Source organism: Perca flavescens, chromosome 15, assembly GCF_004354835.1.
Source record: "Perca flavescens isolate YP-PL-M2 chromosome 15, PFLA_1.0, whole genome shotgun sequence".
In the NCBI taxonomy this organism is placed as follows: domain Eukaryota; kingdom Metazoa; phylum Chordata; class Actinopteri; order Perciformes; family Percidae; genus Perca; species Perca flavescens.
Genome location: NC_041345.1, coordinates 19214673 through 19238655, shown reverse-complemented (window position 1 = coordinate 19238655; position 23983 = coordinate 19214673). Strand labels below are relative to the sequence as shown.

The window sequence follows — 23983 nt, the reverse complement described above, 5'->3', positions numbered from 1 at the left end:
AGGGATGTTGGCCCACTCCTCCCTGCAGACAGCCTCCAAATCATTCAGGTTCGAGGTTGTCGCTTGGCAACTCGAATTTTAAGCTCCCTCCAAAGATTTTCAATCGGATTCAGGTCTGGAGACTGGCTAGGCCACTCCAGAACCTTGATGTGCTTCTTCTTCAGCCACTCTTTTTGTTGCTTTGGCGGTGTGCTTAGGGTCGTTGTCGTGCTGAAACACCCATCCTCGACCCATCTTCAGCTCTCTCACTGAGGGAAGGAGATGTCGGTCCAGAATTCCACGATACATGGCCCCGTCCATCCTCCCCTCAATACGATGGAGTTGTCCCGTTCCCTTGGCTGAAAAGCACCCCCAAAGCATGATGTTGCCACCACCATGCTTGACGGTGGGGATGGTGTTCTTTGGGTTGTACTCTGTGTTCTTTGCCCTCCAAACACGACCGAGTTGAGTTGAGGCCAAAAGTTCTATTTTGGTCTCATCTGACCACATCACCTTCTTCCAGGCCTCTTCTGAGTCGTCCAGGTGGTGAATGGCGAACTTCATGCGGGCCTGTACATGTTTCTTCTTGAGCAGGGGACCTTGCGTGCGCTGCAGGATTTCAATCCATGACGGCGTAGTGTGTTACCAACCGTTTCTTTTGTAACTGTGGTCCCAGCTGCCTTCAGTTGATTCATCAGTTCCCCCCTTGTGGTTTTGGGATGATTCCTCACCGTTCGCATGATCAGGGACACCCCACGATGCAAGATCTTGTGTGGAGGCCCAGACCGAGGGAGGTTGGCGGTGGTGTGGTGCTTCTTCCATTTCCTGATAACTGCACCGACAGTTGATCTTTTCTCCAAGTTGCTTTCCGATTCTCTTGTAGCCCATCCCAGCCTTGTGCAGATCAACAATCTTGTCCCTGATGTCCGTAAAAGCTCTTTGGTCTTGCCCATGGTGGTGATGTTGGATGCTGGTTGTTTGGGTGTTGACAGGTGTCTTTTATACAGGTAACGAGGTGAGGCAGGTGTATTTGATGTAGATAATTGGTTCGGATTGGGGCTGTGTCTTAAAGAAAGACTAACTGGCTTGTAGGAGCCAGAATACTTGCTGTTTGTCCAGGGGGTCAAATACTTGTTTTTCCTTATCAGATGGTTATCAATTTTAATAAATTCATATGATGTGATTTTCTGGAATTTTCTTTGGGATTCTGTCTTTCACTGTTAGAATGTACATATGATTACAATTGTAGATTTTTGCATTCTTTGTAAGTGGGCAAACCTGCAAAATCAGCAAGGGGTCAAATACTTATTTCCCCCACTGTATGTCAAAATAAAGGTCATAGTATAGTATTTCGAAAAACAAGTGATAGTATGTCAAAAAGTCATGAAGTGATAGTATATTATGTCAAAAAAAGTGATAGTATAGTATGTCGAAAAAAGTCATAGTATAGTATGTTGAAAAAGTCTTGAAAAAGTCATAGTATAGTATGTCGAAAAAAGTGATAGTATAGTATGTCGAAAAAAGTCATAGATTTGTATATTGGAAAAAGTCATAGTATAGTATGTCAAAATAAAGGTCATAGTATAGTATTTCAAAAAACAAGTGATAGTATAGTATGTCAAAAAGTCATAAAGTGATTGTATAGTATGTCGAAAAAAGTGATAGTATAGTATGTCGAAAAAAGTTATAGCATAGTATATCAAAAAAGTCATAGTATAGTATGTCGAAAAAAGTCATAGTATAGTTTGTTGAAAAAGTCATAGTATAGTATGTCGAAAAAAGTCTTGAAAAGGTCGTATAGTATTTCGAAAAACAAGTGATAGTATAGTATGTCGAAAAAAGTCATAAAGTGATAGTATAGTATGTCGAAAAAAGTGGTAGTATAGTATGTCGAAAAAAGTGGTAGTATAGTATGTCAAAAAGTCATAGTATATCAAAAAAGTCATAGTATAGTATGTCGAAGAAAGTCTTGAAAAAGTCATAGTATAGTATGTCGAAACAAGTGATAGTATAGTATGTCAAAAAGTCATAAAAAAGTGATAGTATAGTATGTCGAAAAAAAGTGATAGTATAGTATGTCGAAAAAAGTGATAGTATAGTATGTCGAAAAAAGTCATAGTATAGTATGTCGAAAAAGGTCATAGTATAGTATGTCGAAATAAAGTGATAGTGTAGTATATTGGGAAAAAAGTCATAGTATAGTATGTCAAAAAAGTCATAGTATAGTATGTTGAAAATGTCTTGAAAAAGTCATACTATAGTATGTTGAAAAAAATTCATAGTATAGTATGTTGAAAAAGTCATCCTATAATAACTCGAAAAAAGTCATAGTATAGTATGTCAAAAAGTCATACTATAGTATGTCGAAAAAAGTGATAGTATAGTATGTCGAAAAAAGTCATAGTATAGTATATCAAAAAAGTCATAGTATAGTATGTCGAAGAAAGTCTTGAAAAAGTCATAGTATAGTATGTCGAAACAAGTGATAGTATAGTATGTCGAAAAAGGTCATAGTATAGTATGTCGAAATAAAGTGATAGTGTAGTGTATTGGGAAAAAAGTCATAGTATAGTATGTCAAAAAAGTCATAGTATAGTATGTTGAAAAAAGTCTTGAAAAAGTCATAGTATAGTATGTTGAAAAAGTCATCCTATAATAACTCGAAAAAAGTGATAGAATAGTATGTCGAAAAAAGTCATGTCAAAAAGTTATTAAAAGTCATAGTATGTCGAAAAAAAGTGATAGTATAGTATGTCAAAAAAGGTCATAGTGCAGTATATTGAAAAAAGTCATGGTATAGTATGTCAAAAGTCATACTATAGAATGTCGAAAAAAGTCCTAAAAATGTCCTAGATTTGTATGTTGAAAAAGGTGATAGTATAGTATGTTGAAAAAAGTGAGAGTATAGTATGTCGAAAAGTCATACTATAATAAGTCGAAAAAAGTGATAATATAGTATGTTGAAAAAAGTAATAGTATATTTCGAAAAAGGTCATAGTGTAGTATATTGAAAAAAGTCATAGTATAGTATGTCAAAAAAGGTCATAGTATAGTATGTCGAAATAAAGTGATAGTGTAGTATATTGGGAAAAAAGTGATAGTATAGTATGTCAAAAAAGTCATAGTATAGTATGTTGAAAAAAGTCTTGAAAAAGTCATAGTATAGTATGTTGAAAAAAAATTCATAGTATAGTATGTTGAAAAAGTCATCCTATAATAACTTGAAAAAAGTCATAGTATAGTATATCAAAAAATTCATAGTATAGTATGTCGAAAGTCTTGAAAAAGTCATAGTATAGTATGTCGAAACAAGTGATAGTATAGTATGTCATAAAAAAGTGATAGTATAGTATGTCGAAAAAAGTCTTGAAAAGGTCATAGTATAGTATTTCGAAACAAGTGATAGTATAGTATGTAAAAAAGTGATAGTATAGTATGTCGAAAAAAGTGATAGTATAGTATGTCGAAAAAAGTCCTAGATTTGTATATCGGAAAAAGTCATAGTATAGTATGTCGAAAAAGGTCATAGTATAGTATGTCAAAATAAAGTGATAGTGTAGTATATTGGAAAAAAAGTCATAGTATAGTATGTCAAAAATGTCATAGTATAGTATGTCGAAAAAAGTCTTGAAAAGGTCATAGTATAGTATTTCAAAAAACAAGTGATAGTATAGTGTGTCAAAAAGTCATAAAGTGATAGTATAGTATGTCGAAAAAAGTGATAGTATAGTATGTCGAAAAAAGTCATAGTATAGTATGTATAAAAAAGTCATTGTATAGTATGTCGAAAAAGTTATCCTATAATAAGTCGCAAAAAGTGATAGTATAGTATGTCAAAAGTCATACTATAGTATGTCGAAAAAAGTCCTGAAAATGTCCCAGATTTTTATGTCGAAAAAAGTGATAGTATAGTATGTCGAAAAAAGTGATGGTATAGTATGTTGAAAAAGTTATAGTATGTCAAAAAGTCATTAAAAAGTCATAGTACATGTCGAAAAAGGACATAGTGTAGTATATTGAAAAAAGTCATAGTATAGTATGTCAAAAAAGTCATAGTTTAGGAAAAAAAGTCTTGAAAAAGTCATAGTATAGTATGTCAAAAAGTCAGAAAAAAGTGATAGTATAGTATGTCGAAAAAAGTCAGAAAAGTCCTAGATTTGTATATCGGAAAAAGTCATAGTATGTCGAAAAAGGTCATAGTATAGTATGTCGAAAAAAGTCTTGAAAAGGTCATAGTATAGTATTTCAAAAAACAAGTGATAGTATAGTGTGTCAAAAAGTCATAAAGTGATAGTATAGTATGTCGAAAAAAGTGATAGTATAGTATGTCGAAAAAAGTCATAGTATAGTATGTATAAAAAAGTCATTGTATAGTATGTCGAAAAAGTCATCCTATAATAAGTCGCAAAAAGTGATAGTATAGTATGTCAAAAGTCATACTATAGTATGTCGAAAAAAGTCCTGAAAATGTCCCAGATTTTTATGTCGAAAAAAGTGATAGTATAGTATGTTGAAAAAGTTATAGTATGTCAAAAAGTCATTAAAAAGTCATAGTACATGTCGAAAAAGGACATAGTGTAGTATATTGAAAAAAGTCATAGTATAGTATGTCAAAAAAGTCATAGTTTAGGAAAAAAAGTCTTGAAAAAGTCATAGTATAGTATGTCAAAAAGTCAGAAAAAAGTGATAGTATAGTATGTCGAAAAAAGTCAGAAAAGTCCTAGATTTGTATATCGGAAAAAGTCATAGTATGTCGAAAAAGGTCATAGTATAGTATGTCGAAGTAAAGTGATAGTGTAGTATATTGAAAAAGTCATAGTATAGTATGTCAAAAAGTCCATTGAACTGTAAATTAAGGTTTTAAAGAGTAGTTTAACATTTAAGGAATTGTACCTATATGTTAGCAGTGGTGGAAGGTAACTAAGTACATAAGTACTGTTAAGAATATCTGAGAAAGACGTGTTCGTTCTGATTCCTGGAGGAAGGAGGAGAGGCTGGGGTCGAATTGAAAGTTAAGCAAAAGGTTTAATAAAACAACATGAAAACGACAGTCAAAACACAATTAAACATAAAACATGAAAACACTGCAGCTGACAGCGGACTGAATCCATGCTTCTCCTTTTGGAGTCGCATAAAAACAGTCCTGAATCATTCTCCGGATTACACATTTATTCCCTTCCCTCAGGATAAGGACACACCTCTGAATTTAGGTTTACTACAGGTCACAGACTAAGGTTGATTATCATGGAAGTGTTGATTCCACAGTAATATGCATTTCCTTTGTTCTAATCACGGCTAGCTCAACAGTTACCTTTCCTGTGGGGACAATGAGTCTCCTACAGTATGCTAAATAACAGCCATGACCTAATCAATTCTTTAGAAGCTACAGACGGTGTGAGCCAGACCAATGCTAATCAGTGTAGTTATTTGATTAGATCTAGCAAGTACATTGTTTTCAAAACATAAGCCGGGTTTTAACTTTTTAACTTCAACAATCCCTCATTTTTTCACACCTTTGGTGTGAAAACACTATGAATGTTAATGAAAACAATATCATTACATAAACATAAAAATACAACAAAAATGTAGACATTAGCAAAATGTGTTTGATTTATACAAGAAATTATTTTTCATCTCTGACCTCATCTTATCTGACTCCATATCTTGTATCAAGAAGGTTATTACTCTAAATAAAATATCTTTTATTTGGGTCAAGGAAAAAATGCATTAGGTTTGATCTTAATCTCAAAGGAGCTAAAAACTGATACACACTTCAATATATGCTGTCAGTTCAGATGGAGTGAGCACAAGGAAACAGTCTTCATCATTTTCCATTCTGTAGTAAAAGATCCAGCCTGGGGAAAAAAGTCTGAAATCAAGATTTTGAAAAGTTCTTTGTTCAGTCTTGTCCAATCTGAAAATTTGGACAAAATCTCAGACTAAATTGACAATATGAAGTTTGTACTAGAGCTGCTGTGTTTGTGTCTTCTGTTTGGAAACACGTTTTGTACGTGCGCCTGGGAGCACCTACGGAGACAGAGTATTACATAGATACATGGGTATGGTTCCGGACAACACAGGACCAGATGGCATCGTCACCAAGGCAGCCTTGGGTGGGCTGTCTGGAGAATTGGCCCAAAACTCTGGAGTCAACAATCCTTTTGGTGACAGATCAGAGGGGAGCCCAGGGTCTCATTTACCGCTGGCCCAATTCTCTCCGTCGGCGTCTGAACCCGGACTGAGTTCCTGTGGGCACTCTGCTGGGCTGAAGTTGAAGTGCGAACATGGATCCTTGTGATGCGTCTCTCCCACTCCACTGCAGCGCTGGTGTCCACCAGCACCTTGCATGAATCTCTCCACCTGGACCTGGACCCCTTGATCTCCTCGATCAGATGTAGTCATCAGGCTGAATGGCTTTATCAGCAGGAATCTGGAATTCTTTTGTCATCTGTGTTTTCCAAAGTCCTTAAGACAATGGGCAAAGAGCTTTAGTCCATAACACAATAAATGATCCCAAAAAGTCATGAGTCCATTGTAAACATACAGTGAGGAAAATAAAACCCAATAGTGAATCTTTGGAGGGAGCTCAAACTCCGTGTTTCTGAGCGACAGCCCAGAAACCTGACTGATCTAGAGAAGATCTGTGTGGAGGAGTGGGCCAAAATCTCTCCTCCAGTGTGTGCAAACCTGGAAACGTTTGACCTCTGTACTTGCAAACAAAGGCTACTGTACCAAATATTAACATTGATTTTCTCAGGTGTTCAAATACTTATTTGCAGCTGTATCATACAAATAAATAGTTAAAAAAATCATTGTGATTTCTGGATTTTATTTTTTAGATTATGTCTCTCACAGTGGACATGCACCTACGATGACAATTTCAGACCCCTCCATGATTTCGAAGTGGGAGAACTTTCAAAATAGCAGGGTGTTCAAATACTTATTTTCCTCACTGTACATTACAGATCATCAATTACAAAAGCACAAAAAATAAAAACTCCACAATTTTCTTTCTCAATGGGGGAATGTGGGCTGCGTGATTCATCTTTTACTATTACTTAAAACATTTTTGACCAACTTGGTCAGCAAATTGCTATATATATATATATATATATATATATATATATATATATTTTTTTAAATCAATTTCTATGTCACAAATCAATCTTTTGTGCCACTTTTAATATTCTGAGCAGAAGATTTGCATAGCACTCTGCTTGGCCACCATAGAGAAGCTTTACAAATCCTCAGATCTCCCCCCATTTTTTATTTCTTTACAAACTAGGATAAAATAAATAAAAATAACAAACACATTTGAAAAGACACATCAGTGGAAAAGGCTACTGCTTTGACTCTATCAACCCTATGATTTCTCAGAGACATCATCAGAAACGGGAAAAAGAATAAAAACCAACAAAACAAAAAATAGTGGAAGAAGATTAGCTACAATAAGATCAGAATGCTTAAAAATACAATTAATTTATCTCCATGTGCCTGCTATTTATCATTTTTAGGGAAAAACAAACAAATTTTAATCAAGATGCACAAAAATGCAAAATGCATCTACCAAATTTATCCATTGAAAACCCCCTAAGACTCTTAAATTCTTTTTGTTACAATTTTAGCTAGTGTTAAATTGCTTAAAGTAGCTCAATTTATTTCTCCATACTGCTAAATTTATCACCACACCCCATCGAACTCTCTTCCCAGGTAGAATGGGGGATTCACATCGGTGAGAGTGTAAATTCAAACAAAGGCACCTTTTGTCTTGGTTTTGTGTGACTTAAAAGAATATGTCTGAAAAAATTCTAACAGCTGCTGTTTTGACTTGCATTGGGCTTATCAATCACTCAGACACAATTCTACGCAATGCAAAAACCAAAAAAATAAAAAATTACAGATGATTCAAAATAAAATGCACTTATCTCAACTACCTGAAACATTGGAGCAACAAACATTAATTCACAAAAACTCTGAGTAAATTTACATGCAATCTGTCTGCTTGTGTTAAAATGAGGTGTGAAAACCCCCCTGTCTCTCCTAAACGGTCCTCCATTAACACAGGATACTGATACTGTAAGAGTTTGTTTGTTGGAAGAATAACTGAAGTTTAGTCAAGGAACAGGAAAATGGATTTAAAGTTTAAAGAAATCTAAGACTAAGGTATTCCCAAGGTTGTCCATATAAGACAACACTAAACACAAACAGGAAATGTAATCAAATGAAACTAATCATTTGATTACATTTTAATTTTACTCAGTTCATACTCCATTCTGTTTTACTGGTAAAACTTTTTAGCCTCGTGAGACCGTCCTGATCTCGCGAGCTCCAGTTTTCCACTCGCAGATCAGTCTGGCATCTTGAGGCAGAGAAAATTTGGAGCCGTTAGCCAAACGACCGGGCCAATCAGCGTTGGTTTTGAGGCGGGTTAGGTGGTGATAGACAGATGGTTTATCCAATCAGCTAACCAGTATTTTCAGACAGCGGTAGCCGCTCGCTAATGCTTTTTTTCTCTTGGATCCTTCTTTTGGAATATGGTCCGTGAACCTGAAATGGTTCCTTTTATTCCTAAATTCTCATTACACAAATGGCAAATATCCTTTACCGACATGTTTCCATGCTGAGCTAACAAGCTATGCTTTGCCTGCAGCAGCAGGGGCGGGCTTGTGGTTGTATTTTCATACGCTTCGTGGATCTGATTGGTTGATTTGGCCCGTCTATCACCAACATAGGTGATAGACAGATGGTTCATCCAATCAGCTAACCAGTATTTCCGTCCCTTCCCAAAAGTTCTCCAACGGAAAGTTCCCCGATGGATATACCGAGCAAATGCGAAGCAATCCATCTGGCGGAGTCAGGTTAAAAACTTTTGGTTCAAATCAAATGAGATAACTGTGGGACAAAATTCAAAAAGGGTTCTTGAATGAGTTTACCAAACTACCAGAAGCAATTTTTTCTGGGTGGCTGTGTCTATTCATAATTCATCATTATGCCAATCAAAACCTACTTTTTGTTCACAGCGTGGTCAAATTAGTTCTAACCTCTTTTAGTTTGGGAGGGGGCCTGTCCTGAGTTGGTGTCCTTCTGTGGTGCTCCGGTGACAGATTTGGACCTGAGAAGAAGAACTTGAGTAAAATTAGAGAGAGTCCTTATTATCTGCTGCTCTTATCTCCTACAAATCCAGCTATCTCTGGGCAGCCCTGGCAGTTGTAGAAGCTCCCTCCTCTGTTAAGCATTGCACTTTTTTCAGTTATTTAAGAAATGACAGAGTTTTTCAGGTGCCACCAAGCGGCCATCATGCGATCTCCAAAGACCTTGTTCTGACTTTTTTTGCTCCTTTTAAAAGCCCTGGTTTTGCTCACAGAGGCTTGCCTGTTCCTGCATTCTCTGTATGTTTTCTTCCGTTAATTCAAGGCTCTTGTTTGTCTGTAAACATATCAATTGTCTGTTGTAATCATAAGGTATTTGTGCTGGGGGACCCCTGATAGAACAATCTCTGGCCCAGTGTGTAAGCTGCCCACAAGTGAAGCAGCCAGGGAATCCTCTTGGTCTACCCTTATACTGTCCTCTTTTGTGCGGTCTCTGGTGCCGCATGGGGTAGTGTTGTGGCGTGACTGGTTCTGCCATGATGTTAAATCGTCTATCCCTGACTTTTTAATTAAAACCGAAACAAAATGAAATGGAATGGAATCATCAATGCTATCAATTCAACACAAACAAATATCCACAATTAGTCCACAACCACACTGCACCTGTTATCTCAACACGTCCACAAACGCTGAGCAGCGCGCTCTCAATTTAAACAACCCAATCTTATTTACAATGAAGTTATAACCACACTGCGCTTACAATTTCAAAACATCTTATTTACACTTCATCACAAAAACACTGCGCAAGTCGCTTCCGCGGACTCAAATTCAAACACAATTCTATTTCAAAAATATTTACAGTAGTCTATGTACAACCCTATATTTAATTGTTTCCTATTTTCACCGACTATGTCCACTCTAGTGAACTCGGTTCTGTCTTTTGACTCAGAACCAAACCTTCCGTTGCAGGTTTTTACCTTCCGTTGCAGGCTTTTATTAAACTAAGCTACACCTAAACAAATCAGCGTTAATTCCTTGTAGGTTTATACCTTCTGTTGCAGGTTTTATTAAACTAAGCTACAAAACAACAAAACGGCGTTTTGCTTTTGTGCACTCAAAACAATTTTCAAAAATTCTTCGGTCGGAGACTAAAACCTTTGACCTTCAGTGCAGGTTTTTTATTTATTTATTTATTTATTCTTTTTAACTAAGTAACACAGAAAGAAAATTGCATTTTCCCTCCGTGGCCTCAAAGAAATTAACACTCACAGGGCAAGATACTTTGGAAAACTTCTGACCCTCCGTGCAGGCTTTTCTAACATTAGGCAACAAAGGCAAGAAATGAAAAGCATTAATCTGGGACACAGCACCCAGTCGTCACCGTGATGATGGTACACCAGTTCCCACAATCTCACAGTTTGTTAAAACTGGCTTAAAAAGACTTATTCCCGCCTCTGCTCCTCACAGAAACTTATTCTGTCGCCCCATTTAGGTGTTTTTATTTAAAAATTTAACAGGATTCTAAACCTGGCCACATAAGAGTGGGCTTCTAGTGCACTATAACCATGGACCTTCCTCGCAGGCTTTTTTAAACTCCCATGTACCTTCTGTGCAGGCTTTTTTAAACTCCCATGGACCTTCTGTGCAGGCTTTTTTAAACTCCCATGGACCTTCTGTGCAGGCTCCCATGGACCTTCTGTGCAGGCTTTTTTAAACTACCATGGACCTTCTGTGCAGGCTTTTTTAAGCTTATACATACAAATCACACACAATCACGTACATTGCCTTTGACTTACCGTTTTCAATGAGTTCTCAATTGGGCATTACTTTATCATTACTTTTTCAGATTTTAATAGACTTACCAGTTGACGCTGCTGATCTCTCCCACCTAAATCTTTCTAAATTAACTATTGCAGATTTTCGATAAAAACAGGTTCTGGCTCACCTTTCAATTCCGGGCCCTGTGTGAGAGATCAGCAGTCAGAACTCCAGTTTTTCAATTGGCCTTTTTTCCTTTAATCCTCCAAAAATCCACGTCAGGGGTCACCATCTGTTAAGAATATCTGAGAAAGACGTGTTCGTTCTGATTTCTGGAGGAAGGAGGAGAGGCTGGGGTCGAATTGAAAGTTAAGCAAAAGGTAATGCTAATCAGTGTAGTTATTTGATTAGATCTAGCAAGTACATTGTTTTCAAAACATAAGCCGGGTTTTAATTTTTTAACTTCAACAGTACTAAACTACAATTTTGATGTACTTGAGCATTTCCATTTTATGCCAATTTATACTCCTACTCCACTACATTTTTGAAGCCAAAATGTTTTCCGTTATCAGTAATACACAAGAGCAAATATACTTTGTTGAAAAAGTCTTAAAAAAGTCATAGTATACTATGTCGAAAAAAGTCATAGAAGTCGTAGCATAGTGTGTCAAAAAAATCATATAAAAGTTGTAGCATAGTGTGTCAAGAAAAGTCATGAAAACGTTATAGTATGTCGAGATGGTCATAAAAAAGTCCTAGTATAGACTGGCCACAAAAGTCATAGTATAGTATGTCGAAAAAAGTCTTGAAAAAGTCATAGTATAGTATGTCGAAACAAGTAATAGTATAGTATGTCAAAAAGTCATAAAAAAGTGATAGTATAGTATGTCGAGAAAAAGTGATAGTATAAAATCGAAAAAAAAGTGATAGTATAGTATGTTGAAAAGTCATAAAAAAGTGATAGTATAGTATGTCGAAAAAAAGTGATAGTATAGTACGTCAAGAAAAAGTCTTAGTATAGTATGTTAAAAAAAGTCATAGTATAGTTTATCGAAAAAAGTGATAGTATAGTATGTCGAAAAGGTCATAGTATAGTATGTCGAAATAAAGTGATAGTGTAGTATGTCGAAAAAAGTCATAGTATGTCGAAAAAAGTCTTGAAAAAGTGATAGTATGTCGAAACAAGTGATAGTATAGTATGTCAAAAAGTCATAAAAAAGTGATAGTATAGTATGTTGAAAAAAAGTGATAGTATAGTATGTCGAAAAAAAGTGATAGTATAGTATGTTGAAAAAACACATAGTATTGTATGTCGAAAAAAGCCATAGTGTAGTATGTCAACAAAAGTCACACTATAGTACATTTGAATAAATTCATAGTATAGTATGTCAAAAAGTCATAAAAGTCATAGTATAGTATGTGGAAAAAAAGTCATAAAGTCATAGTATAATAAGTCACAAAATGTCATAGTATAGTATGTCGAAAAGTCATAGTATAGTATGTCCAAAAAATGTCATAAAAAAGGCATAGTATAGTATGTGGAAAAAACTCATAGTAGTATGTCAAAAAAGGACATAGTATGTTGAAAAAAATCATAAAAAAGGCATAGTTTGTGGAAAAAAGTCTTAGTAAGTCCGGTACTGTTTGAGAACCTTACCGGTTTTGAGTGTCAACCCCAGCGCTCCGTTTGTGTTTTGAAACAACAGTTTCTGTAGTTATTTTTACAGATGCTTTCCTTTGTATTTGGCAGGTATGAGGAGTATGTGGCCTCATTAACTGATAAGCTCCTGAATCACAGCATATCTTGTTTGTCCATAATGTCTGTTGGTGGATTTGTGTACAGCCTTAGCACCCTTTCACACTAACACAGTTCCATTTTTTCTGCGGAGCAGCTTTACTAATTAGAATGATTGTTGCCCAGTTTAATTGGCTCTGTCAGCAGCAGTCTCATGAGTCACAGGAGGTAATTGCATATGAGAGAGAAAGAGAGTTGTTGATGAACCCTCACAAAACTTACTGAAATCCTGTGCTCCACAGGCAGAATAATGGTTTTCCTATCTTTTTTCAATTGCAGAAACTGATTGGGGACGGTAAAAAGGAATTAGTGCAATTCCAAAAAGATGTTTATTGCAGGAAAGTCTTAAAAAGGCAATAGGTTTTTAGACTCCAGAGGTTTTTTTTTTAATCATTCCAACCAGCTGTAGACATGGAGTGTGTTTTCATATTTATCTTTTTAATTATATATTTAAATTTATCTCAAAAACTAAAGATCCATGTAGTACATTTCAAAATGAAGGATTAGAATCTGCTGTGATACTTCTCGAATTCATTTGACAGGTCTTTTGATACATGCACTAACACTAGACACCTATATATTTTACTCATGAGCTGAAAAACAAAACCGATTAATGATCTTTAAGGCAAACTTTTTTTCAAATTAAGCTTTCCTTGTATTAAAGGAGAACTTCTTTTACACATCAAGATTGGTTTGCTAGTCATGGAAAAAACTGAACACTGAATTATAGTGATACAGAGTACATATACTCAACTACTGGGGAATTCCTATTTCAACTATTTTTCACATGCATTTGTGTCTAAGGGACTAATGTGAACAAATATCTTTGAAACTGGTCCAGTATTTAGCGAGAAACGCAATAACTGGCAGCCACAAAATAGACTGCAATATAATCCTATAGGGAAAATGTGGACCGTCAATGTACGTCCATTTAAATTGCTTGTTTTATCTGCACGATTATGGAATCTGCCCAATAATGCCAAAAAGAATTTACCTACCACAGCTTTAAGTAAAAGTTCTAATACCACACTGTAAAATATTCCCTCTGAAATGTATTGGAAATGAGTAGAAGTATAAAGTGACATGAAAAGACTTATCAAGTAGAGTACTTCAGTAATGTTTAGTTTATAACAGGTTTTACGTATTTGGTCAAAAATACTTTGAGTTCTGCAGTAGCTATAGTGAATAAATGAAATTGTTTGTCCTTTTAAAAATGATTTCCACAGCTTAGATTTGTTATTACAAACTAATCTATCACTGTGACAACTATCTCTCCCCAGTGCAACAACACTGAAAGAGATGTGATGTGCGGAGTGCTCTTGTGAACACAAGCCGAGGACACCAGGCAGGGTATAGATGCACTTAAATGAACTGTACTGAAGCCAAGAACAGGGAACAGAACAGAGGTAAACACACTAAACAGTTTGACATTAAAATGTTAGTGCAAACTGCAGGCTTTTTATAGGGGGAGGAACAAACTTTATGAAAGACCAAACATTTGACTTAGCTAGCTTTTATTATGGCACTTTGTACAGGTCACATTACAAACTCAACATTCTGGGCTCATACAGAACATGAAGAGACAAGAGAACAGTGCATGTTTAAAAGAACACAGGGGATCTGGAAGATGTTTTATTTTTTTAACCACACACAAGAAAAAAAATCAGCGTAGAAGTGATAGTCAAGCAATATAGATAATTGGTTTTGTGTCATTAAAGGATAGGTGAACCTATCTTGATATGGTACTCATGCCAATATGTACCTTGGTCTCGGTAATTTCTCCTATCCATGCTGGCTGTGAAAAGGGATTTCAGTAATAGGGGATAAAATCCTTGTTCTGTTTAAAATTACTTCTATTGTTTGAAATTACTTCTTAAGTTCAGGCTTCAACAGTCGGAGTTAGAAGAATTATTCTCTTATGTCTTATGTGTTTTTTTGGTACAAACTTCCATCTTTTTGTTTGACCACACCTTGCTGAGCTACAGCAGTGGGATGGTAACAAAAAGACTAATTGGTACAAACCCATCTAATAAAATATTTTTAGTATAAACCCCTTGTTTGTTTTTCCATACTTGAAGGAACAGCATTTCAATCTATATGTGTACATATGGCATAATTGACAAAGTTGACTAAACTTTTGAATGCATTTTTACACAGAATGAGGAGTGTATTTTGTCCCCCATCTATTTTATTCAATTTGTTTTTAGGGATGTTTTTTTAGGGAACTAGTAGAAAGAAGAATTATAATGACCAAGATCTCTGTCAATTGACATACATATACATATTGTTTTATTACTTAATTTATCTGCCAATGTTCTTTCTATGAAATGTCAAACAGTTAGAAATGTCTGTTACAATCTTTAAACACAATGTGATGTCTTCAAATTGAAATTGCTTGTTTTATTTTAATTAAAATAATCCATTGTCAAAATATTTTCTGATGTTGCAGATTAATTTTTGTTTGACCGATTTATCAACGAATTGTTTCAATTGTAATTTGTAATCTGTGAATATGACGTCTACCATCTTCACGCTGTTCTCCGGTCCGACATAAATAAAGCAAAACAGACATCTAGTACCCACTACTACTTCTGCGGTCAAAAATAGGAAACTGTACAAAACCCATTCCTGTACGTAAAAGGTTTTAGGTGAACATACACTGACATTCATCCACACTTCTACACACAAACAGATGTGGGTTCCCAGGAAATGACGGTAAACAGGTTGCATTGAAGTGCTACAAGATCTTTCATTGGCACACGAGGAGTTAACATTTACAATATTTACATCGGAGATTAAATAATCAGTTTTCATGCGTTTCCTAAAAACAGTTTTGTAGAAAATAATCTCACATTCCACATTCCATTTGTATATAATATTTGTTTCTGTCCATGTGTGGAAATTATATTTAGGAAAAAGAATACATTAGTTTCAAATGGCATTCACTTAACTTTATATATCAATTCCTCCTGTTCTGCTGAATGTATGACTGGTTCTTATACTGTACAGGATGCATGAACAGTAAGAATGAACAGGAAGCATTCTGTGATTGGCAATGAGTTGAATAAAACTGTGAACCTAAAAAACCATGCTACTAAAGTTACTCCAACAAGAGTCACAATAAAGACTGACTGAGCAATCCTCTGAGCATGATCCCAAACCTGCCACGCAGCTAGAAAGAGTGACCCTGTAAGGAATAAAACACTTCTTAAACTTCAAATTTATCGGTCTGTTGTCTTTGAAGTCAATAAATAAATTAAAACCAAACCTGAATAAATATGACTTGAAGTGACAGAAAGGGCCAAGAGAGCTGTCGATCTGCTGCAACACCAACAAGACAACAAAGGTATTCCTCTGACATCATCCTCTCCCTTTAGTGCCTCAGTCTGGCCAGCCCTGCATCAGCCAGTCAGAGGGAGTCCAGCAGACTCCCAGGCTGGCCAGCAGGCCTTTTTGGGGGGGAAGGGGATCAGCTCATTAGGAGATGACTGGGGAAGGATTTGGGTGGGTTGGCTGTGAAGTTCTTCGGGAAGCTGCAGGATGGGTAAGTTTAAGTCCGCACCCAGCTGATAGGCACCCAGAAGGACTCTCGCTCCAGCCTTTCCAAGATACCTCGCAGTTCTGCACAGGCACTGGCTGAGTCCTCCTTGATCAGGACCCGGTCCACCAGGTGTCCATACTGCTGGTCGATCTGAATGGCAGACTGACGCATCTCTTGGAGGTCTTCGTCCTGTTGCCGAAAGCAAAATGGAAGTATTTATACAGAAAGCAAGACACATAAATTAGGTAAAACAGCCCATTTCACAAAGCTGGTCATGACTGCCAGTGGAAAAAGTAGCAGTACTACATTGTGAAAATAATCCACTACAAGTAAGAATTCTTGCATTCAAAACCCTACTTAGTAAGGAAAAGTATTTAAGTATTCTGAGTACTCTGTTATCTAGTATGTGTCTGGATTAATATTACATTTTACTGCTGTAGATGTAGAAAAACAGTATATATATATATATATATATATATATATATATATATATATATATATATATATATATATATATATATATATATATATATACATATACATACATACATACATACACATACACACACACAGTACACACACACAGCAATTTTTTGTCACCTACTTGTATACACAAAATAGTTCTTTATTTTTTTACCTCTTTGTTGTTGTCTTCATTTTCCAGCTGTATGTACATTTCTATCTTCCTGTAAATTGTTCTGTCATATACCTTGAGTGTGACCATTAATTCTGATTCTGAATTGTCTTATTGATCCATTCAACAGTATACAATATTTACTGGTACACAATAGATTATGGAATATTAAGAACTGCAAAAGAGATATGTTCTCCTTTTATGCCACTGAATTGGGACACAAGAGAAAATGTAGGACTCACCGTAATGCGGCCATGCTCTCCCCCTCCTGGTGAAGTGGCAGCGCTGCGGCGACGTCTGCTCTCAGGAACACGAGGTTTGACGAATATTACATACGGCTTGAACTCTGCTGTCCGCAGCCTCTTCAGGGCCTTTAGTGATGGAGGATTTACATAGAATAGAGACATGACAGGAGAGAATCAACAAAGATGTATCCACATAGTGAGCCAATCTGATGCGACTGCCTGCCCTCACGATCGGTGTCTCATTACATGGTATGATAGTGTGATACATTTGGATGTACCTCAAACAAGATGTGCTCACCTCAGGCTGCACGTCCACTACACACATCTTGTTCTTTGCCTGTACAGAGCGGATAGCCTCTATACTTGTGCCATACTGGTTCTCCTTGTATTCCCCGTGCTCTATAAACCTTCAGAAAAACAACATGACTTAAACTTCAGCAGGGAACGAATCATATTTTTCACAAAAGAAACACAATATCAGTGTAAACATACTTGTTGTTTAAAGCATCTGCATCAAATTGCTGTTTGGTGACAAAGTGATACTCAACACCCTCCTTCTCATGAGACTTCTTGGGCCTGGTGGTATCTTTAAGAACACAGAAGAGGAATTTACTTGTATGTGTAGTGTAATGTTGGTTCATTTATAAGTACGGTGTGTCTAATGTATGACTCACGTGGTACTGCCACTGCAAAACGATGGGTGTTCTCAGCAATCACCCGCTGTTTGAGTTCATTGATGCGTGCTCCGAGAGATCCTTTGCAAGATTGTGTGTTTAAAAGGAGATAAAATAAATGAAAACAATTAACTTCACATGCATCATCATGTTGAAAAAGCTGCAAGAAATGGCTCATCAGAATGTTGTAGCACATGCTTTGATCCACTAGGTGTCACTATCATCACAGGAGAACATTTGTGACTCTCAGTCTCACCGATCAGAACCACCAGACGGGGCCTCTCATTGGGCCTCTGCTGGTAGCGGGTCACCTCTTCATAGGTCAGGAAGTCGCTGTCTCCAGGATCAGAGCCCTCTCCGGAGGATCCTTGCCTGTCCTTACGACTCAGCCGGAAACTCCTCCGTAAACCAGCTGAAGTGAGGCCAGAAATGGGAGGGAAGAAGGAGCAGAAAGCAAAAAAGGTATTTTGTCAGATGTCATACAATTATTTAAACAATATTAGATAACACTACTTCACTTCCATGATGCAGATACAATATTTTGCATTGTTAAACCAGTGATTAGCTAAATGCAGTGAGTAAATGCAAAAGCAATGTTTGAATGAATACAGTCTAAGACCAACCCATTGATAATCATGCATTAAAAAAAAAACTTAGTAAATAGTGCACAGGGACAAAAATAGCTCACTCTTATCCGAAGTGTAAATACTGAACTTGAAGCCAATTAGACGTCATGCTTCAACTTAAAATTGGATTACATGCAACTGATAGTAAACACATTGGGTGAAGCAGACTTTTTAGGCAAACATTCGTTAAATTAATTTTTTCAAAACTCTTTCAGCTTTTCAAAACATTTCAGTGACACAAAATAGACATTTTCCAACATTATGGTCCAAACAAGGCATGCTGCTCTGAACAAGGCTACAGTGCTGAGGCAGGACAGACAGGACAGCCTGGCCCTGAGAAACCCCACATCAATGGCAGAGAGTGACTGCCAACCAGGGTCTCCCATGGCCAGGACTGTCTGTATCCCCCTTCAGTGGTGTGTACCTGAGGGAATGAGCCGGGCACTGTACCTGTATAAAATTCCCAGGAAAACACCTGGCCACAGGAGGGCGCCACTGCTTTACACTTAGGAGAGACTATAACTGGCGTTAGAGCATCACACAACCCAGCCTCACACCTCCACACAGGGTGAACGAGCAGCAAACGTGCCTGGTTGAGTGTGCAATGCGTCCAACGCAGCAGGGCCCTCATGGGGTGGGGTACTACGGGGAGGGTGTTTCGGGGAAGAAGGGAAGCAGTGCACTGGCCACAGCACAGCAGCAGGGGCAGTTAGTTAAATGCAGGGCAGGAGGGGAGGGAGGTTTAGGAGGATCCAAACACTGCAAGGTGGAGAGGGTCGGGCGGAGGGAGGGAGGGGAGGGTTTTACAGCTCCAAGCAGAGTGCATGAAAGGAAGCACACAAACTGTTTTAATAATGTATTTTGTGTTACAGGGAGAAGGTGCTGTTTAGATCCCTCCTTGTGCTCATCATCATTCCAGCAGCTCACAGGATGTGGGGGAGTAAATGGGGGTCAGGTTGGGCTGAAGAAGGGTGAGGGAGGGGAGGCCAGTGGAAGGCTAGAGAGGGGTTGAGGATAAAAGGGACTAATGTACTCCCTCCACCCCAATTTAAATTTAAATCCTGTTATTGCAACATAAAATGCCTGGATATCTATTTAAACGCAATAAGTACCAACATGTATTGTATTAATATTTGGAAATGTTTTAAAGTATGTACTATTCTAATAATTAAAAGAAAGCTTCTTGGAAAGAACTAACATTTGGTGCTAAATTAGGAATTTAAAAGGAAATAACCGCTCCATTTCAACCCAAGTGAATATTCATGTCATAATATTCATATTGTGCACTGACTAAAAAACTCTTTATGCAAGCAATTATTTGAAATTTAATTTAAGTACACAAATTAAGTGTACTAATTCAACACTGTCTTGTTTTACTCATTTAGTATGTAGAACCAAAAGACAGTTCTTTTCAGGAAACTTCCTAAGAAATAATTAGAAAATTATAGACTCAAAACCAACACAAATCCTGTACTAACAAAATTCATCACCACTTTGTTTTTAATCTAATACAGTCTACATTTGTTTTGCTTCTATACTGTGATACGTGACACTTTTAACTCTTAATTATGCAGAAGAGGCAGATCTGTTACTGCCACCTTCAGAAGTGTGAGACGATACTTCTTACACATTTGTTTCTACTTTACTTTAATTTCACGGTTAATAACACTTGTTCTTTTTTCCTTCTACATCTGCACACATATTCCCTTGGCCCACATAAATCGGATACCATTATCCATCTTCCTCATCTGGCATCATCTTTGACCTTCTCTTGACCCTTCGAAACCTTCGCCCCTTCCTCTTATCTCTCAACCCTCGGCCCCAGACAGGTCAACCCTACACAAGCAGTAGTTTTGACCCCCAGCCCAGAAGCACCCAGGGAACCAGCGCACAGCCAGGCTGCAGCAGGCAAAGAGCAATTAGGGAGAAGGAGGTGGAGAAAGATGTGTACACTCTCACCTATGTACTGTCCATTGAAATAGCCCTCACAGTCACAGTCCTCTGTAGGGAGGCAAGCAGGGAAAAGAGTGGGGTAAGCACAGGGTAAGAGACCTGGAAGAGTTAAGGAGTAGGGGGAGGTGGAAGAGTTAAAAAGGAGGGCAGGCCGCGGGGCGCTGGAGAGGGCAGGCGGGGCAGACAGGCAGCAGGCAGGCAGACGGCAGGAGGCGAGAGTGGCGGGGCAGCCAAGAGATAATGAAGGAACGCTGTTGGAGGCAACAGCCATTAACAAAGGCTGGAGAGGAGAGGCTCTCCTTCATCTGGAAAGGAGCCAGCTGTGAGCAGAGTCTCTGTGACACACACACACACACACACACACACACACACACACACACACACACACACACACACACACACACACACACACACACACACACACACACACACACACACACACACACACACACACACACACACACACACACACACACACACACACACACCTCGCCTCCCCAAAGATTCACAGCTGAGGTACAAAGTGTCTCACATACAGAAACCTACAAATTCACAATTACAAAACAAAAGACGAATGTTTACTTTTACTCATCTATGTCTGAATTCTGTCTTTTCATCAAATCTTATGCATGACAACAATATGCACTGGTCTTTTAGAAAATTAGAAAAACAGGAGAACACAACATGAAAAACAGCAGCAGAGTAAAAGATGAGGAGGGAAAACAGTACAAAAGATGAAAGGGACTGAGGATGACGCAAAAGAAAAGAGGAGCTATTGTTATCTTTAACAACCTCTGCTTGGTTGGGCTAAAGTCTCCAGAGATGCTGTTCTGCCTGCACATCACCTGGTACAACACACACACAAGCTAGGCAAAAAGATAGAGACTAGAATAGAGAGTCTCTATTCTAGTCTGGTGCAATAACAGCAGGAGGGGAGGAATTAAGCTGGAAGCAGTAGAACACACCCACACCCCCCACCCCCACACACCCCCACACCCCCCCACACACCCCCCACACCCCCCCACACCCCCCCCACACACACACACACACTCTGAGGCCTCGATGAAAATGATGTGTGTTTTGTGTGAGGATGTGTCTGTGTTCCAGATTAATCATGTTTGTTGCTGCACACGTACCCACCTTTATCACATCCTTGGTCATCTGATGTAGTTTGCAACAAGGAGAAACGTGTAAAACATTAGAGTTGGTAAAGGTCACGTTGGTGTAGATGGCATAAGAGAATGAGATTTGGAAAATTATGAAATGAGGATTTAACATTTGAAGAGATTTATTGCCGTCGTCAATGACGTCACAGACAAGAGAGGGGGGGGAGACATTTAAAGGGCCCCTGCTGGGATTTAGGGGACTTAATCAGACAAGCTGAATGAGTGTGGAGGGAGACCGAGACAGAAGAATCCCCACAGGCTTGCTGCAGCGTGGCGTAGCAAGGCTAGCTGCCATACTGCTAAGCTCTTGTTGTCTCCCCGTGACTTAGGCCTAATCGGATCACCTACAGCTTTCGTGCCATGAAGAGCCACCACTCACATTACCCACTCACCTGGCAGTTTACACGCCGCCGCCCATATAGTATCCAGTGAGAAAGTGAGAAGTGTAATGTATTGTTGAGGCTTTGTTTCTCAGTGGGCACAGCTTGTAACACTGTCTGGATCTACTTAAGCTGCTCGCTGGCCAGATGGACCGAACATGAAAGCGATTAATTCATATCTGTGATCCCTCCCTCCGTCTCTGTGTCCCTCCATCTCTCTCTCATCCCTTTTAAAAACATGTCTACGTAGCGGCACGGAGAGGATGGACAATGAATGCTAATGCCTCGGAGGATGCCAATTACCAGAACAAAAGGTCAATAAATGTCAATGAAAACATTGCTGCATTTATCCAGTTATTGTCCTATAATGACAGTGAATACATTAGTATAGAAAGGAGAGCTGATAGGGAGAGATGCTGCAGGTAGTAAACTGCAATTATGAAATAATGCTGAAGATGCAGTGGAATCCTAGGAAGCAGAAACTTACAGACAGGCTTTTTAGGGGATTTTGGATTCGGGAGTGTGCCCATTTTCATCCTGTAGGCCAGTCGCCTGGAGAAATGTGCAGCAGAACAAAGAGCCAGAGAGGATGGAGGCAGGAAGAGAATCATAAGGGTGAGTGGGGGGAATGTCAGAGAGTTACAAAAGATTTCAAAATGAAAGAGAGAGGAACATACAACACTTATGTAGATTATGAGACAACGGGCCTCTGGAGAGTAAGACACTCAAACAGAGAGAGAGAGAGAGACGTCTTCTTTTTATGTTTCTTTGCAGTTGTTTTGTGTCTCTTTGTAATCAATTTGTGTCTCTGTGGTATTTTTGCATCTCTTTGTGGTAGTTGTGGGTCTTTCGTGTCTCTTCGGTGTCGTCTTCATTTATTTGTAATCTTTTTATGTCTCTTTGTGGTAATTTTGTGTCACTTCACATTAGTTTTGTTTCTCTTTGTGGTAGTTTTGCAGCTCTCTGTGGTTGGTTTGTGTCTCTTTGTAGTCGTTTGATTGACTTTCTAACAACTGACAATAAACAGGCACTTCAAACAGAGGCACTGTGCATGGTAGGCCGGTTCAGTACTCCATCCACAACACTGTTGTCGCGATGGCGTGGATGCTCGTGGAACTCATGCTACTTTTGTTCAGTCATGCTAATGCACTTAGAGACGTTTTTCTCATTCATCATTGTTTTAGCTCACAGTGCAGCAGGAACCCACAGCATCAGCAGAATTGTGTTATTTCATCCTAAACATTTATTTAACGTATAAAACATAGCATGTAGGCTTTTCAGAGCACAGATACCTCTCTAACCTGGGTCCTTCAAGTGTCAGTCAAGATGCAGTTATTAATCCAACAGACACTGCAGTGTTTGGCAGGGATCTCCCTGCCATCTGAGATCATCTTACTGATGGATTACGACACTAACCGTATAAGCATGCGCCTATTCAAGGCTGTGTTTCCATTTTTTTTCCCAAGCTGCTTTGATGCTCTATCTAATCATTGTTGCCCCTACAAAGTGGAACACATGAATGTGAATTTGATAGATAACAAATGGCTGGATCAAATAAATATCAGCACTGTGTGGGTGAACCGTACAGTCCTCGCACTGTTTACACCACATGTCTCCTCTTTGGTGCTCTCACCTCTCCTGGAACTGTTTGGATGGGATGAGTCCCGCCCGCAGGTTGCTGTCTCCTACACGCTTGGCCTGCCACCATGTGTGGTCATCTTGGGTCACAACCTGCAGGATGTCTCCCCGCTTAAAGGGAAGTCCCGCTTCTTGGCAAGGCGTCGCTTTGTCTTCCAATGGGATGTAGTCAAACAAGGCTCTCATGTACACCTGAAAAAAGAAGCACCACATTTAGAGATTTATATATTTGTATGCATTGTATGTCTATATAAAAAAGGTATTCAGTGTATTTTTTGGCAAAACGTGGACACTTCACGCACATCTTCAACCCGGCAGCACACAAGATCTATACAATCACCACAGTTTAAAGATTAGTGTCACCAATTCAGTATCCATCCAAATGCCTCCCCTTTCTGTTCCTGAGTTATGGCGTTGAATAATGGCGAGAAAATATTTCCCAGAAACTTATGTCACATTGAATTCGACCTTTGGGGTATGAAATATCATCACTTTATTCTATTAG

At 38.2% G+C, this 23983-nt stretch overlaps 1 protein-coding gene across 1 annotated transcript in view; it reads right to left on the bottom strand.

The window, feature by feature from the left end:
- Positions 1 to 14132: 14132 nt before the first annotated feature.
- mpp3a (MAGUK p55 scaffold protein 3a) overlaps positions 14133 to 23983 on the bottom strand; it is a 27796-nt gene continuing 17945 nt past the window's right edge. Inside the window, exons 11-20 of the mRNA XM_028599995.1 lie at positions 23474 to 23670; positions 22328 to 22392; positions 21435 to 21455; positions 20301 to 20342; positions 17972 to 18127; positions 17716 to 17796; positions 17534 to 17627; positions 17340 to 17448; positions 17039 to 17167; positions 14133 to 16351 (exon numbers count right to left, since the gene is read on the bottom strand). Of these exons, the coding sequence (XP_028455796.1) occupies positions 16172 to 16351; positions 17039 to 17167; positions 17340 to 17448; positions 17534 to 17627; positions 17716 to 17796; positions 17972 to 18127; positions 20301 to 20342; positions 21435 to 21455; positions 22328 to 22392; positions 23474 to 23670 (1074 nt within the window). The 3' untranslated portion in view covers positions 14133 to 16171. The remainder of the gene's footprint in view (positions 16352 to 17038; positions 17168 to 17339; positions 17449 to 17533; positions 17628 to 17715; positions 17797 to 17971; positions 18128 to 20300; positions 20343 to 21434; positions 21456 to 22327; positions 22393 to 23473; positions 23671 to 23983) is intronic.